At 36.5% G+C, this 12,654-nt stretch overlaps 1 protein-coding gene across 2 annotated transcripts; it reads right to left on the bottom strand.

Annotated features, from left to right (window-relative positions):
* Positions 1-2,356: 2,356 nt before the first annotated feature.
* LOC132421630 (pancreatic alpha-amylase) lies at positions 2,357-10,438 on the bottom strand. Of its 2 annotated transcripts, none has more exons than XM_060006442.1 (10): positions 10,238-10,438; positions 9,730-9,876; positions 8,692-8,889; positions 8,074-8,304; positions 7,183-7,316; positions 6,289-6,411; positions 5,883-5,982; positions 4,117-4,235; positions 3,885-4,010; positions 2,357-2,565 (listed from the first exon to the last, which is right to left on the bottom strand). In XM_060006442.1, exons 1-10 carry the CDS (start codon positions 10,403-10,405, stop codon positions 2,376-2,378), a joined length of 1,536 nt encoding a protein of 511 aa, XP_059862425.1. In that variant the 5' UTR covers positions 10,406-10,438; the 3' UTR covers positions 2,357-2,375. The 2 variants fall into 2 exon arrangements, 1 of the variants encoding a protein (XP_059862425.1); XR_009518757.1 differs by having other exon boundaries at positions 2,492-2,565; positions 3,885-4,036.
* Between the last annotated feature and the right edge of the window lie 2,216 nt (positions 10,439-12,654).

Genomic DNA, 12,654 nt, shown 5'->3' with positions numbered 1-12,654 from the left:
ATTGAAATTATACTCTATGGTGCTTCTTTTTTCTATATTTTGGATTAGCCTTTTATATTTTGAATTAATAAGAGAATCAGATGCAAAATTCCTGACAGTATAGGGAATTATTGACCAGTTTCCACTAAATGATAGGTCAAAAGAGTAAAGGCCACACCTTATCTTTTTACCTCTCATACTTTAGCATTTTATCTTGCTCATAATAGTTAGTTTTCAAGTGGGTGTGCCCTTTACTTCTATCAATAATGTGATGAAAATATTTAAACAATATTCTTTTATTGCCACTTTTCCAATTAATTAGTATATGTCAATAAAAATGTTGGCACTTTTTTCATAAGCACCATCTCATTTATTTCTAACGTCTCTAAAGATTCTTTTCAATGAGTTAAAAGAGCACAAAATATTCTCTACTGGAAGGGGAATAGCAAATCTTCAGCAAAATAACACTTATCAAAAAAAAAAGATATATCTCTCATCAAAAAATCTACAAACAATAAATGCTAGAGAGGGTGTGGAGAAAAGGGAACCCTCTTGCACTGTGGGTGGGAATGTAAATTGATACAGCCACTGTGGAGAACAGTACGGAGGTTCCTTAAAAAACTAAAATTCGAACTAACATATGAGCCAGCAATCCCACTACTGGGCATATACGCTGACAAAACCATAATTCAAAAAGAGTCATGTACCACAATGTTCATTTCAGCTCTGTTTACAATAGCCAGGACATGGAAGCAACCTAAGTGTCCATCAACAAATGAATGGATAAAGATGTGGCACATATATACAATGGAATATTACTCAGACATAAAAAGAAACGAAATTGAGTTATTTGTAGTGAGGTGGATGGACCTAGAGTCTGTCATATAGAGTGAAGTAAGTCAGAAAGAGAAAAACAAATACCATATGCTAACACATATACATGGAATCTAAAAAAAGAAAAAAAAAAAAGGTTCTGAAGAACCTAGGGGCAGGACAGGAATAAAGATGCAGATGTAGAGAATGGACTTGAGGATATGGGGAGGAGGAAGGGTAAACTGGGACGAAGTGAGAGAGTAGCATTGACATATATACACTACCAAATGTAAAACAGGTAACTAGTAGGAAGCAGCTGCATAGCACAGGGAGATCAGCTCAGTGCTTTGTGACCACCTAGAGGGGTGGGATAGGGAGGTTGGGAGGGAGTCACAAGAGGGAGGGGATATGGGGATATATGTATACATGTGGCTGATTCACTTTGTTGTTCAGCGGAGACTGGAACAACATTGTGGGGCAATTATACTCCAATAAAGATGTTTAAAAAAAAAAGATATGTCTCAGTCAAATTAAATTACAGAGAGTATTGACATTGATAGAATAAAAATTCCTAAGATAGAACTGGGTAGAATTCCTAAAGTAACACCCAATTCTTACAAAATCTACCACTAGGAAACAGAGGTTTCATTTTATATCGCATTGTAACTGCACCAAGGAATCTTCTTTAGCAAAGTCCCAACATCCCTCTTCAATTTCAGTATGACATTTTATTCTGAAGTTAATAGATAATAATATGTACAACCATAGAATATCAGCTAAATCAAGACACTAAATATAGACAGGGTAATACTGTAGCTTCTGTTCTATTAGGACATAAGAACAGGACCCAAATCTGACCAGGTATAAGATCTTTAGACTCATTCAGTCCAGTACTGCATGGCAGAGCATAGAACAAGCCTCTCAGAGACAGTGTTGTACCAGAACAACCTTCCTGACTTAGTTTTCCTCCCTCTCAGAATCAATTTGGTTAAGAGAGGAAACCAAAGCCATACAACATCATCATGTGAAAGCCATTGGAAAGAGAATGAAAAAAAGAATATTTAGAATGTAGGAGAAGATTACTGTGAGCTCCAGATAATTAATTATTATAGACTGCATAATTTGTTTCTTTTAGATTTTAACTTATTAAACATGAAAGGGCCTTTATATTGTGAAAAGCACCCAAGTGTTATGACTTTGTATGGGAATCATCATTAAATCAGCTACCCCTAACTGTTAGAAACACCCTATGTAAGAAATACAGACATGTATTAGAGATACATAGCCGGGCAAGTGGTGTTAATGGCAACAAACATGTTTTTCAATATGCTTTTCTGAGTTCTTAGAAATGCCTTTGACAAAAAGGTTAATGAAAATCTTCTAAAACACAACAAAATGTTGATTGTAATGATATTATTATTAGTTAAGTATATGTGTTTTTTTATGCCTTTCTGAGTTTTTCAAGTTGATTACTTATAAGAGCTTTAACCAAAAATTAATGAATTATGAGAAGTTATAGATTACATATATATAAGAACAGAAACACCTTTTATTTCTCTGTGTGTATATATTTAATTCAAACTTTATAATTTAGATTCAGCATGAATCGCAATAAATGGATCTTCAGCAGAGTTACTAATAGAAAAGTTAGCATTGCCATCACCGGAAACATAGATTTTAATTCCTGTACAATAGTTACCAATTTTATCTCCAGAAATGACATCACAATATGTACCAGCAGGAAGACCAGTTTGCAAAGTTGAAGATAATGCCCTGTAAAATAAAATTTAAGGTTTCACCACAATTAAAAGCAAGAATACAGACTATCTCTAAAACAAAGAGTTTAACTTTGTGCTGTAGAACTCTAAGCAGTCAAGGTCTCAATGAAAATAAAATCCAAATACAAAGGCCTCTCCAGTGGCTGTAAGTAGTTTTCTTAGGGCCAACAATATTCATATACAAGAGAAGACTTAGGCGTAACCTAGTCAAGAGTAAATATTATTAAAAAAATAATAATAAGGTTGAAGAGTATCAGTGAAGATTTGGTTGAATTGGCTCCTTTAGAGAAAATTGATTCCTGTGGTAAACACACACATTTAAAATTTGTCTTCATCTGAACGTAAGAAAATACTGATTACTGTCAAGAATTTAAATATGATTATTTCTTCAAAAACCTCTTTTTTTTCAAGAGGGTCAAATAAATTTGGTCTGGAGATAAAAATAATCTCGCATTTCTATGAAGAAGTATATGGTTTTAAAATACAAATCTGTCCCATAAATTTATTTTGATTCTCCCATCTACAAAAGACAGAAATTAAAGGACTGGCAATGGAGTCTTGGGGAAGAAAGAGATACACTTGATTTATTTTTTGTCAGTAAAATATAATTTGTGCTAGAGTGAACTAAGCATGAGTGGAAGTTAGCCTTTGGCAAAGGCATTTCAACTGCTTGCAAAGAGGTCTTCTCAGCTATAGTTCTCTGTGTGAGGGAATCAGTATACTTGAGACAGAGAATATAAGTGTCACAAATGAAAAGCCAGTAATGAGATGTTTCAGAACTAAAACTAAAAAATCTCCTGACGTCAATCAATGACCATAACATATATATTCTTCATATATATATATGCTTTAAAAAGCATTATTTGCCACAGAAAGACAGGACAGTGAAAAAAGAAGATCAAAGAACTAGATACCAGGGTAGGTGAAAAAAAAGAGACAGAAAAAAAGATATTTCCGTCCTGAGGCAGTATTTTTCCATTATTTATTTTAAAAGTCCTAGAAGACAGTCTTCTAGGGATTTCACAACCTTTATATTATGTGAATTTTATGTGAGATGTATATGTTAGCATATATATGTGCATATCTTCCCATGATATGCACAAGTATACAAAAAATAACTCTACTTAGAAGAGAAAGCCCTTATAAAGAGAGATCAAAATAATAAGAGTCATCATCATTTTTCTGCTGATCACTAAGTTTTCTTAATCTGCTGACTAAAAGATTTTTCAGATATGAAAGAAGTAAATGAACAGGAAAAGAATAAATCAAGAACATGTTGGTACAAAATATTATTTCTAATTGATGTCTACTTACCAGTCATCATTGTTAAAGACAATGAATCCTCTGTTTCCTCTTCCAAAAGCTACTTGGTTGCTACCATTATCCCACCAGTTTGTAAAAGGTTGGCCATCAACTACATTGCGGAACACAACCATGTTCCTAAACACAAAATAGCATAGGAAATGCTGATGAATATGTCAACAGTTTAAAACAAAATGTTAAGAAAGTGTATTATTAGAGGATATCTCTAAATAAGTATTCCTACCTTATTTGACGCCATCGATGTTCACAGACCCAGTCATTGCCACAAGTAGTATCTGGATTAATAGTAACTTCTTTAATGACTCCATTATTATTTGGTGGCCCAATCCAATTATTAACATCCTCAATTAACAAAAAAAATTAATACATTTTAAAAGCTCACATTATTAACATTACATGTGCCCTTATTCAGTCCACCAAACCCAATCTGTCCTTTATGTGTCTCTGTAGTGTCTTCATTGAGAATTCAACTTGTTCCGTATTTTTACTGAATTTATCTTCCCCCTAACTTCCCATTCTCTAGTGCCATATTTCAAACAAGGCTATGATTCTCTTACCCTCTCATTTTCTTTGCAAGGAATTGCAATGACTTCTTAATATCACTCTAGGTAGTGCAATGTCACTGAAATGGCAAGGCCTTTAGTGTCAGAAACAGCAGGACTAAAAGATAGGCTCTATTAGTACTAGCTACAAAAAACTTAGTTAATATACAAAACTTCGGTGCCTGATTTTCCTCTTCAGTAAAGTGAAGATATTACTTAGTGACTATAAAAATTAAATGAGGTATGTAAAAATGCTTTCCACATGATAATTGATAAATAAATATTAGTTTCTTTCATTCTTCTTTGTTAAATAAATGTACTAATCAAAGCATCACAATATCCCTTAATAAATTGACCAAATTTTTAATATTGTGGTTTCTGATTGGTACTTTCAAAGATAATCATAGGATAAAACAGATTATGTCTAGGAAGTTTATCAAGGTCTGTCTTAAATCCTGTTGTATGATGAATAGTGGACAAAACTAAGAGTTGTTAGCATGCACAAGTCCTGGAGAAGTCTTGGAAATGTTATGGGAAAAGGGGAAATGGACATACGCCATGACTCCAGCCATCAGAAATAAGACCAGTTAGTGGGAATTACAAGAAATTGACTCAATATAAAGGGACATCTTCTAAATATTAAGCCTATCTAACAATAGAATGAGTTGCTGTACAAAGTAGTGGACTTCTCAATTTGAAAATAATCTACTACAAACTAGATAAATATCTATCTGGTTTGCAGTGAAGAGAATTTTCTACTTCAGGTATGAAGTTGCTATATGATGTTGTATTTGAAATCTTCAGTTTGAAAACTGTCCACTAACTTTCTAAATATATTCTTTAATAATCTTATTTCTCAGTCTTTTTTAAATTATTACTCAGATTATTGTCTTTACCATACCACCCAAATATTTTTCATTTTTAACATTCCCAGCAGAGTCAGCAAATGTCTCTTCTTTAACACATATACTTTCCTTCCTGTTATACCATACTTTCCCTATTGAACCTAGGTCTAATTGGATCATCTCTTTGCTTTCCAAAAAACTTCTTTAAAAGTATTTAACAAATATTTATATTGCTCGTACTGTAGTGCATGTACTGTTTTAATTTTTTTGAAGTGTTAATTTGTAATCATATCAACTCTATGAAGTAGGTACTTATGAGAAGTGCATATTTTACTCACTGTATCCTATTTTTAAGTGTGTTTTGTTTTCTTTGGTGAGGGGCTACCTTTGTCATATTTTGAAATAGCTTACATACTCTTTGTCCATAGAGATCATTATTTTTTTTAATATTCACTGCATTTTTAAAAGAGTTCTGCATCAGGTCTACACTTAATAAATATTTGATACAAAAAATACCGAATGTAATAGCATCATGTGAAATTAAAACAAAATTAACCTCTTTTTCTTGAGGAAAAGACATTTTGGAAAATACCAAAACTTACTTTTCCATTTTCAAAATGTCTTGGCCAACGGTAGCTTGACATTACTCGTGTAAATCCATAAGGATGAGCGAGCATAAATCCAACTCCCATTTTGTACAGTCTATAATATTATAGAAGAAAATATTGTTTTTAATATCATTAAAATGTAGGTTTAAAAATAGGGAACTTGGGCTTCCCTGGTGGCGCAGTGTTTGAGAGTCCGCCTGCCGATGCAGGGGACACAGGTTCGTGCCCCGGTCCGGGAAGATCCCACATGCAGCGGAGCGGCTGGGCCCGTGAGCCACGTCTGCTGAGCCTGCGCGTCCGGAGCCTGTGCTCCGCAACAGGAGAAGCCACAACAGTGAGAGGCCCGCGTACCACAAAAACAAAACAACAACAAAAAAAAATGGGGAACTTTGTTTCTTACCTAGGGTCCCAGAATGTAAGAATAGATGCTCCCCCAGCTCCACTCCCTCGCTGATTGTCATGGTTATCAACAAAGACAAGTGCTCTGTCAGAAGGCATGAAACCCCAGCCTTCTCCCCAGTTCCTATTTAAAAAGAAAAAAAAAAATCTTAAAAGCACCTATATGTATTCTTTTACAATAGCTTTAGAGTAACCTACATGTGTATTTCGTTCAGAATATAACCCTCTAATGAAATTCTCTCTCTAATTAAATGAGTATTCTGTAGGGCTTTCAAAATAGAAACTATATAGATATATTATCTACAAATTCATTTCATGCATGTATATATGTAGGAATTACTTGACTTACATTCATGTTACAGGTATAAGATTTTTGTTATAAAAGTTATTTTAGAAGTTTCACTAAATTATAATTTAGATGGACTGTAGAAGGTTCAACATTCTTATCATTTTATACACAATGGCAAACTGTTTTTAAATAAGGCTTCAATATTATATTGTTATAATATAAATATTTTAATATTTGAAATTAATTAATTGATTAATAATTCTACAGGACGACCACATTGTAGGGACTTCATAAAGTACAGAATCATTTTAACAATAACCTGGCCTGCACAAATTATGTGCAAACATTAGTCAAATCTAATAGAGATGTATAATACCAGGATTAAAATCTCTATGTGATGTTTTGGATCTCTAAAATTACTTCCTCATGATTGACGTTCTAAATAATGATGATCAATTGGTGTTTGGGGAACTCTGACACTTGCTATTAGTAAATGAATCCTTGGATGTTGTCTAAATAAAAAGGCTTAAGGAGGAAAATTCATGTTGGGTAATATCACAAATAAATCTGTGAAATACTTCAAAGGATCAATTGTATTTCACTTACTTTAAGTAAGACATCTTCTCTCCATTCCACTTGCGCAGAACTGTGCCTAGTTTTGCACCATATTTAAATTCTGTCACACGGCCATTTCCAAAGTACTCACTGCTTTTAATTGGCTCACCACCCAGATCAATTACCTAGTAGAAATCAAGAAGAAAATATCATTTTAAATAAGAGTTGAAAAGAATTTTAATTAACGAGTTACTATTATATAGAAAATAACTTTATGCTATTTATGTTATGTGAAATGACCCAAATCCTTTTGCTTATGTTAAGATTCTTATTTTCCTTTGTTAAAATCTATGCTACAATATTAAAAGTAACATGACAAAATAACCTGTTGTCCTGTGAGAATGCTGACCTAATTTACTCTTGCACATAAATGATAAGAATAGCTCACACTTATAGAGCACTTAATATCCAGCTGGCAATATTTCTAAGTGCTTGCTAAATATTACCTCTTTAGTTCTCCAAAGAAAACAAAGACATAACCATTATCATTATTCCTTTCGATAAACTTTGAAAATATTGTTGCTCAGAGAGGTTAATCAATTTGCCTAAACAGACACAGCTAACAGCACTACAGCCAAGAATTTAAGTCACATAGCCTGGCTCAAGACAGCAACTATATTCTTATCTGTGTTCTATAATGGTCTCTGAGGAGATTATACATGACACAGAGACTTTTGGCAGCCTAAAAAATTCTCGGCACTTGCATAAAAAAGCTCCTGTGATAGAGTCAGACGTGCTGTCTCTGAATCAAAGGAGTTTAAGGAACATTCCTCCGTATACATGAGTCAGCCATTATCCCACAGAAATTGCACTTTTAATGAAATCTGCCATTTATTTTCTGATGAATCTTTGTTTTATCTGCACATATGTGTATTGATGTACCTCCTGGTAAATGAAAGGTTTACTTCCTGCAGGGAACCATCTTTTGTTTAGATTATGCAGTTTATCCAAAATTGCCTTCATGTCTCCAGGCCACATGTGCTTAGCGGCATCAATTCTGAACCCTGCTACACCAATGTCAATGAGACGGTTCAGATATTCAGCAATTGTGGAGCGCACATAATCTTTCTCCAGTGCAAGATCAAGAAGACCAACCAGACGACAATCTCGGACCTATTGAGGTAAAAAATGTTGTGATTGGTACATAAAGCATCACCTTTGCCTGAGAATCCATTTGATTATTCATTCATTTATTCATTAATGGATATTTCTATAGTGTCTTCTTTGCTTTGGTCTCTGGGGATACTGACATTCTAGTATGGACATACCTTTGAAACATTTTCTAGTATAAAAATGGAGAATGTAGGAAATACAGTGGATGAGCTTTTTTATTGTGAAAACTTTAATTGGGAAAAATGTTTTAAATATCGATTTGAGATTCTTTGTTTGAACAGTCAGGCTTAGAATCCTGTTCTAAGGAATCTCAACTAATATTTTAAATGAGATCAATAAGCTACATGTGGATAATAAAAGACATAGACAGCTCTTTTTGCTAATTACCTGAGAAGCATCATTATAGCTCTCAATTTCTCCACTTCTGGTTTTACATTTACCATCATTAAAATCCCAACCAGAGTACGGGACTGCTGGAAAATCCTCAGTTCCAGGGTTGAAGTAACTCCCACAAGTACTGCTCGTTCCTGCAGCCACACCATTTCCACACATATGATTAATTATAGCATCCACATAAATACGGACCTGAAAGGCCAAATTTCTATTTCAATGAGACTTAGAGAGAGGTAGAAATTTATAATGGTATTAATTTGAGTTTACAGCACATTAATATCACTCCAAAATATCTCTTTGTTATTTTATAACTTACCTTCCTAGAAGAGCAACAGTCAAATGTGAAAGGAAATAATTGGGAACTAAAGCCCTACATGCATTCTAGCCACGTGGTCGAATATTTACATATATGATAAATTAAGAGAACCCAAAACTACCATAACTGTGAAAAAATGCAAAGACCCTTTTTTTTTTGGCGGGGAGGGGCAGGAGAAAAGAATCAGATGAGGCAGGAGAGATGATTGGTTTTTGTAATTTCTATGGGTCATCCTAAGAAATAAAAAGCCAGTCTCTACTATCTATTTAGGATCAGTAAGTATTGTCTCTTGTTATGCTCCTCATCAAAGAGAAAATAATTATCTACCATCAAAGAACCTATAGGAAGAAAGACCCGGGACTTACGGGTGAAGACACAAGTCACATAAAAGTAACGCCAATACTGTAACTGGAATTTCCGATTCCTAACTGGAAAAGTGTTCCTCAGAAACGTATGCAGCCAGGAGGGTTAAAAGGTGATATTTTGCTGTATGAGTAAGTTCGTAGCCTTAAACTTTTTCTTACATCTTCTTTAGTGCATAAATAAATATTTACAAAAGCTGAACATAAGGCAACAATCACATTTTAATTTATGGCTAAAGCATGAAGTAAAATTTTAAAATATATGAAAATCGTTCTGCTTGAAAGGAACAGGAGGCAAGAGAGAGAAATCCTTTTTCTATATAATACTTTTAAAGGGAACTTTAATTCACTTACACCAACGTTGTTACATCTAGACACCATGTCTTTGAATTCATTCTCATTTCCTGATCTTGTACATAACTTGTAGCTAACTGGTTGGTACCTTTCCCACCAAGGTCTTGAAGGATTATTAATTACCGCATTTTCATTGGGTGAGGAAACCTACAAATAAAACAACAGTAGTAAGTATCAAATTACAGCTTACTTTGTGTCACTGAATGTTCTAGAAATGACTCAAGAGTCTAAAATTGTTTCTGAATCTTTGTATTTGCAGCCACATTCCTTAACAACCATAGGAAATATTAACTTCACATTGGAAATGTCCTGCTGAAAAAAATATTGTATTAGAAATAAAACATGAAGTTGCCAACAATTTCAATTTTTTTTCTTCCTCAGAAAACTGTTTTACTTAGAGTACTTATTTGTGAAGTAAAATGTTGTCCCAGCTTCACAGACACAGAGCATAATACCATTTACTCTAAGCACAGCGAAGTCTGCAATTTATACTGTGAACAATACCCACCTGAACCCCTCCAAATCCTTTGGGAGCTAAGTATCGCTCACATTCAAGAGCAATATCAACCCAGCGCCACTCAAACAGATGGACAATAGATGTCCGTCCAGATTCGGTATTTGGGGCATACTGAGCCCAGCAGAATCCAATGGCTGAAAGCAATAGAAAGAGCTTCATTTTGCTTTCAAGCTGTCAGTGTTCTTTCCAGCAACTATTTATATTCCTGTAAGAAGCATATTTTACAATGTAAATGTTAACATGAATAAACAGAGCACAAACCATTTATTCATAATCTGAAAAGAACTATCGATAATAATGTTAAACAGGTGAAGAACAGCCATAAAATCTCCCAGGAATAACACCTAAATGACCTTTTAGAACAATGTTTTCCTTTTTGAGGGAATATTAACCATTTTTAAACATCTGGCATTTTATATATCTCATTTATTGTGTTGTTCATCGTTGTTTGTTTCATCTTTAGTTCTTCTAGGTCCTTGTTAAATGTTTTTTGCATTTTGTCTATTCTATTTCCAAGATTTTGGATCATCTTTACTATCATTATTCTGAATTCTTTTTCAGGTAGACTGCCTATTTCCTCTTCATTTGTTAGGTCTGGTGGGATTTTATCTTGCTCCTTCATCTGCTGTGTGTTTTTCTGACTTCTTATTTTCCTTATCTTACTGTGTTTGGGGTCTCCTTTTTGGAGGCTGCACGTTCGTAGTTCCTGTTGTTTTTGGTGTCTGTCCCCAGTGGCTAAGGTTGGTTCAGTGGGTTGTGTAGGCTTCCTGGTGGAGGGGACTAGTGCCTGTGTTCTGGTGGATGAGGCTGGATCTTGTCTTTCTGGTGGGCAGGTCCACGTCTGTTGGTGTGTTTTGGGGTGTCTGTGGACTTATTATGATTTTAGGCAGCCTCTCTGCTAATGGGTGGGGTTGTGTTCCTGTCTTGCTAGTTGTTTGGCATAGGATGTCCAGCACTGTAGCTTGCTGGTCGTTGAGTGAAGCTGGGTGCTGGTGTTGAGATGGAGATCTCTGGGAGATTTTCGCCTTTTGATATTATGTGGAGCTGGGAGGTCTCTTGTTGACCAGTGTCCTGAAGTTGTCTCTCCCACCTCAGAGGCATAACACTGACTCCTGGCTGCAGCACCAAGAGCCTTTCATCCACACGGCTCAGAATAAAAGGAGAAAAAGTAGAAAGAAAGAATTAGTAGAAGGAAAGAAAGAAGAAAGAAAGAAAGAAAAGAAAAGAAAGAAAGGAGGGAGGGAGGGAAGGAGGGAGGAAGGAAAGAAGGAAGGAGGGAAGTAAGGAAAAAATGAAAGAAAGAAGATAAGGTAAAATAAAATAAAGTAAGATAAAATGTAATAAAGTTATTAAAATAAAAAAAATAATTAAGAGAGGAAAAAAAAAGGACGGATAGAACCCTAGGACAAATGGTGGAAGCAAAGCTATACAGACAAAATCTCACACAGAAGCATACAGATACACACTCACAAAAAGAGGAAAAGGGGAAAAATCATAAATCTTGCTCTCAAAGTCCACCTCCTCAATTTGGGATGACTCGTTGTCTATTCATGTATTCCACAGATGCAGGGTACATCAAGTTGATTGTGGAGCTTTAATCCGCTCTTTTGAGGCTGCTGGGAGAGATTTCCCTTTCTCTTCTTTGTTCTCACAGATCCCAGGGGCTCAGCTTTGGATTTGGCCCCGCCTCTGCGTGTAGGTCGCCGGAGGGCGTCTGTTCTTCGCTCAGACAGGACGGGGTTAAAGGAGCCGCTGATTCGGGGGCTCTGGCTCACTCAGGCCGGGGGGAGGGAGGGGCACGGAGTGCAGGGCGAGCCTGCGGCGGCAGAGGCCAGCGTGACATTGCACCAGCCTGAAGCGCGCCGCGTGTTCTCCCGGGGGAGTTGTCCCTGGATCCCGGGACCCTGGCAGTGGCGGGCTGCACAGGCTCCCCGGAATGGGGGTGTGGATAGTGACCTGTGCTCGCACACAGGCTTCTTGGTGGCGGCGGCAGAGCAACCTTAGCGTCTCATGCCTGTCTCTGGGGTCCGCGCTTTTAGCCGCAGCTCGCGCCCGTCTCTGGAGCTCCTTTAAGCAGCGTTCTTAATTCCCTCTCCTCGCGCACCAGGAAACAAAGAGGGAAGTAAAAGTCTCTTGCCTCTTCGGCAGGTCCAGACTTTTACCCGGACTCCCTCCCGGCCAGCCGTGGCCCACTAACTCCCTGCAGGCTGTGTTCACGCCGCCAACAACAGTCCTCTCCCTGCGCTCCGAACGAAGCCCGAGCCTCAGCTCCCACCCCGCCCGCCCCGGCGGGGGAGCAGACAAGCCTCTCGGGCTGGTGAGTGCCGGTCGGCACCGATCCTCTGTGCGGGAATCTCCCCGCTTTGCCCTCCGCACCCCTGTTGCTGCGCTCTCCTCCGCGGCTCCGA

This window comes from Delphinus delphis, chromosome 1 (genome assembly GCF_949987515.2).
Source record: "Delphinus delphis chromosome 1, mDelDel1.2, whole genome shotgun sequence".
Taxonomy (NCBI): Eukaryota; Metazoa; Chordata; class Mammalia; order Artiodactyla; family Delphinidae; genus Delphinus; species Delphinus delphis.
The sequence above is the reverse complement of the archived record's forward strand: the minus strand, read 5'-3'. Positions and strand labels throughout refer to the sequence as shown.

Excerpts from the sequence above, each read along its gene's own strand:
- LOC132421630 (XM_060006442.1), bottom strand. The coding sequence starts at position 10,405 with ATGAAGCTCTTTCTATTGCTTTCAGCCATTGGATTCTGCTGGGCTCAG. Across the intron at positions 5,983-6,288 it reads CTTACATTCTGGGACCCTAG|ACTGTACAAAATGGGAGTTG; the intron begins GTAAGAAACAAA and ends ATAATATTATAG. Across the intron at positions 4,011-4,116 it reads CATCGATGGCGTCAAATAAG|GAACATGGTTGTGTTCCGCA; the intron begins GTAGGAATACTT and ends TTTTGTGTTTAG.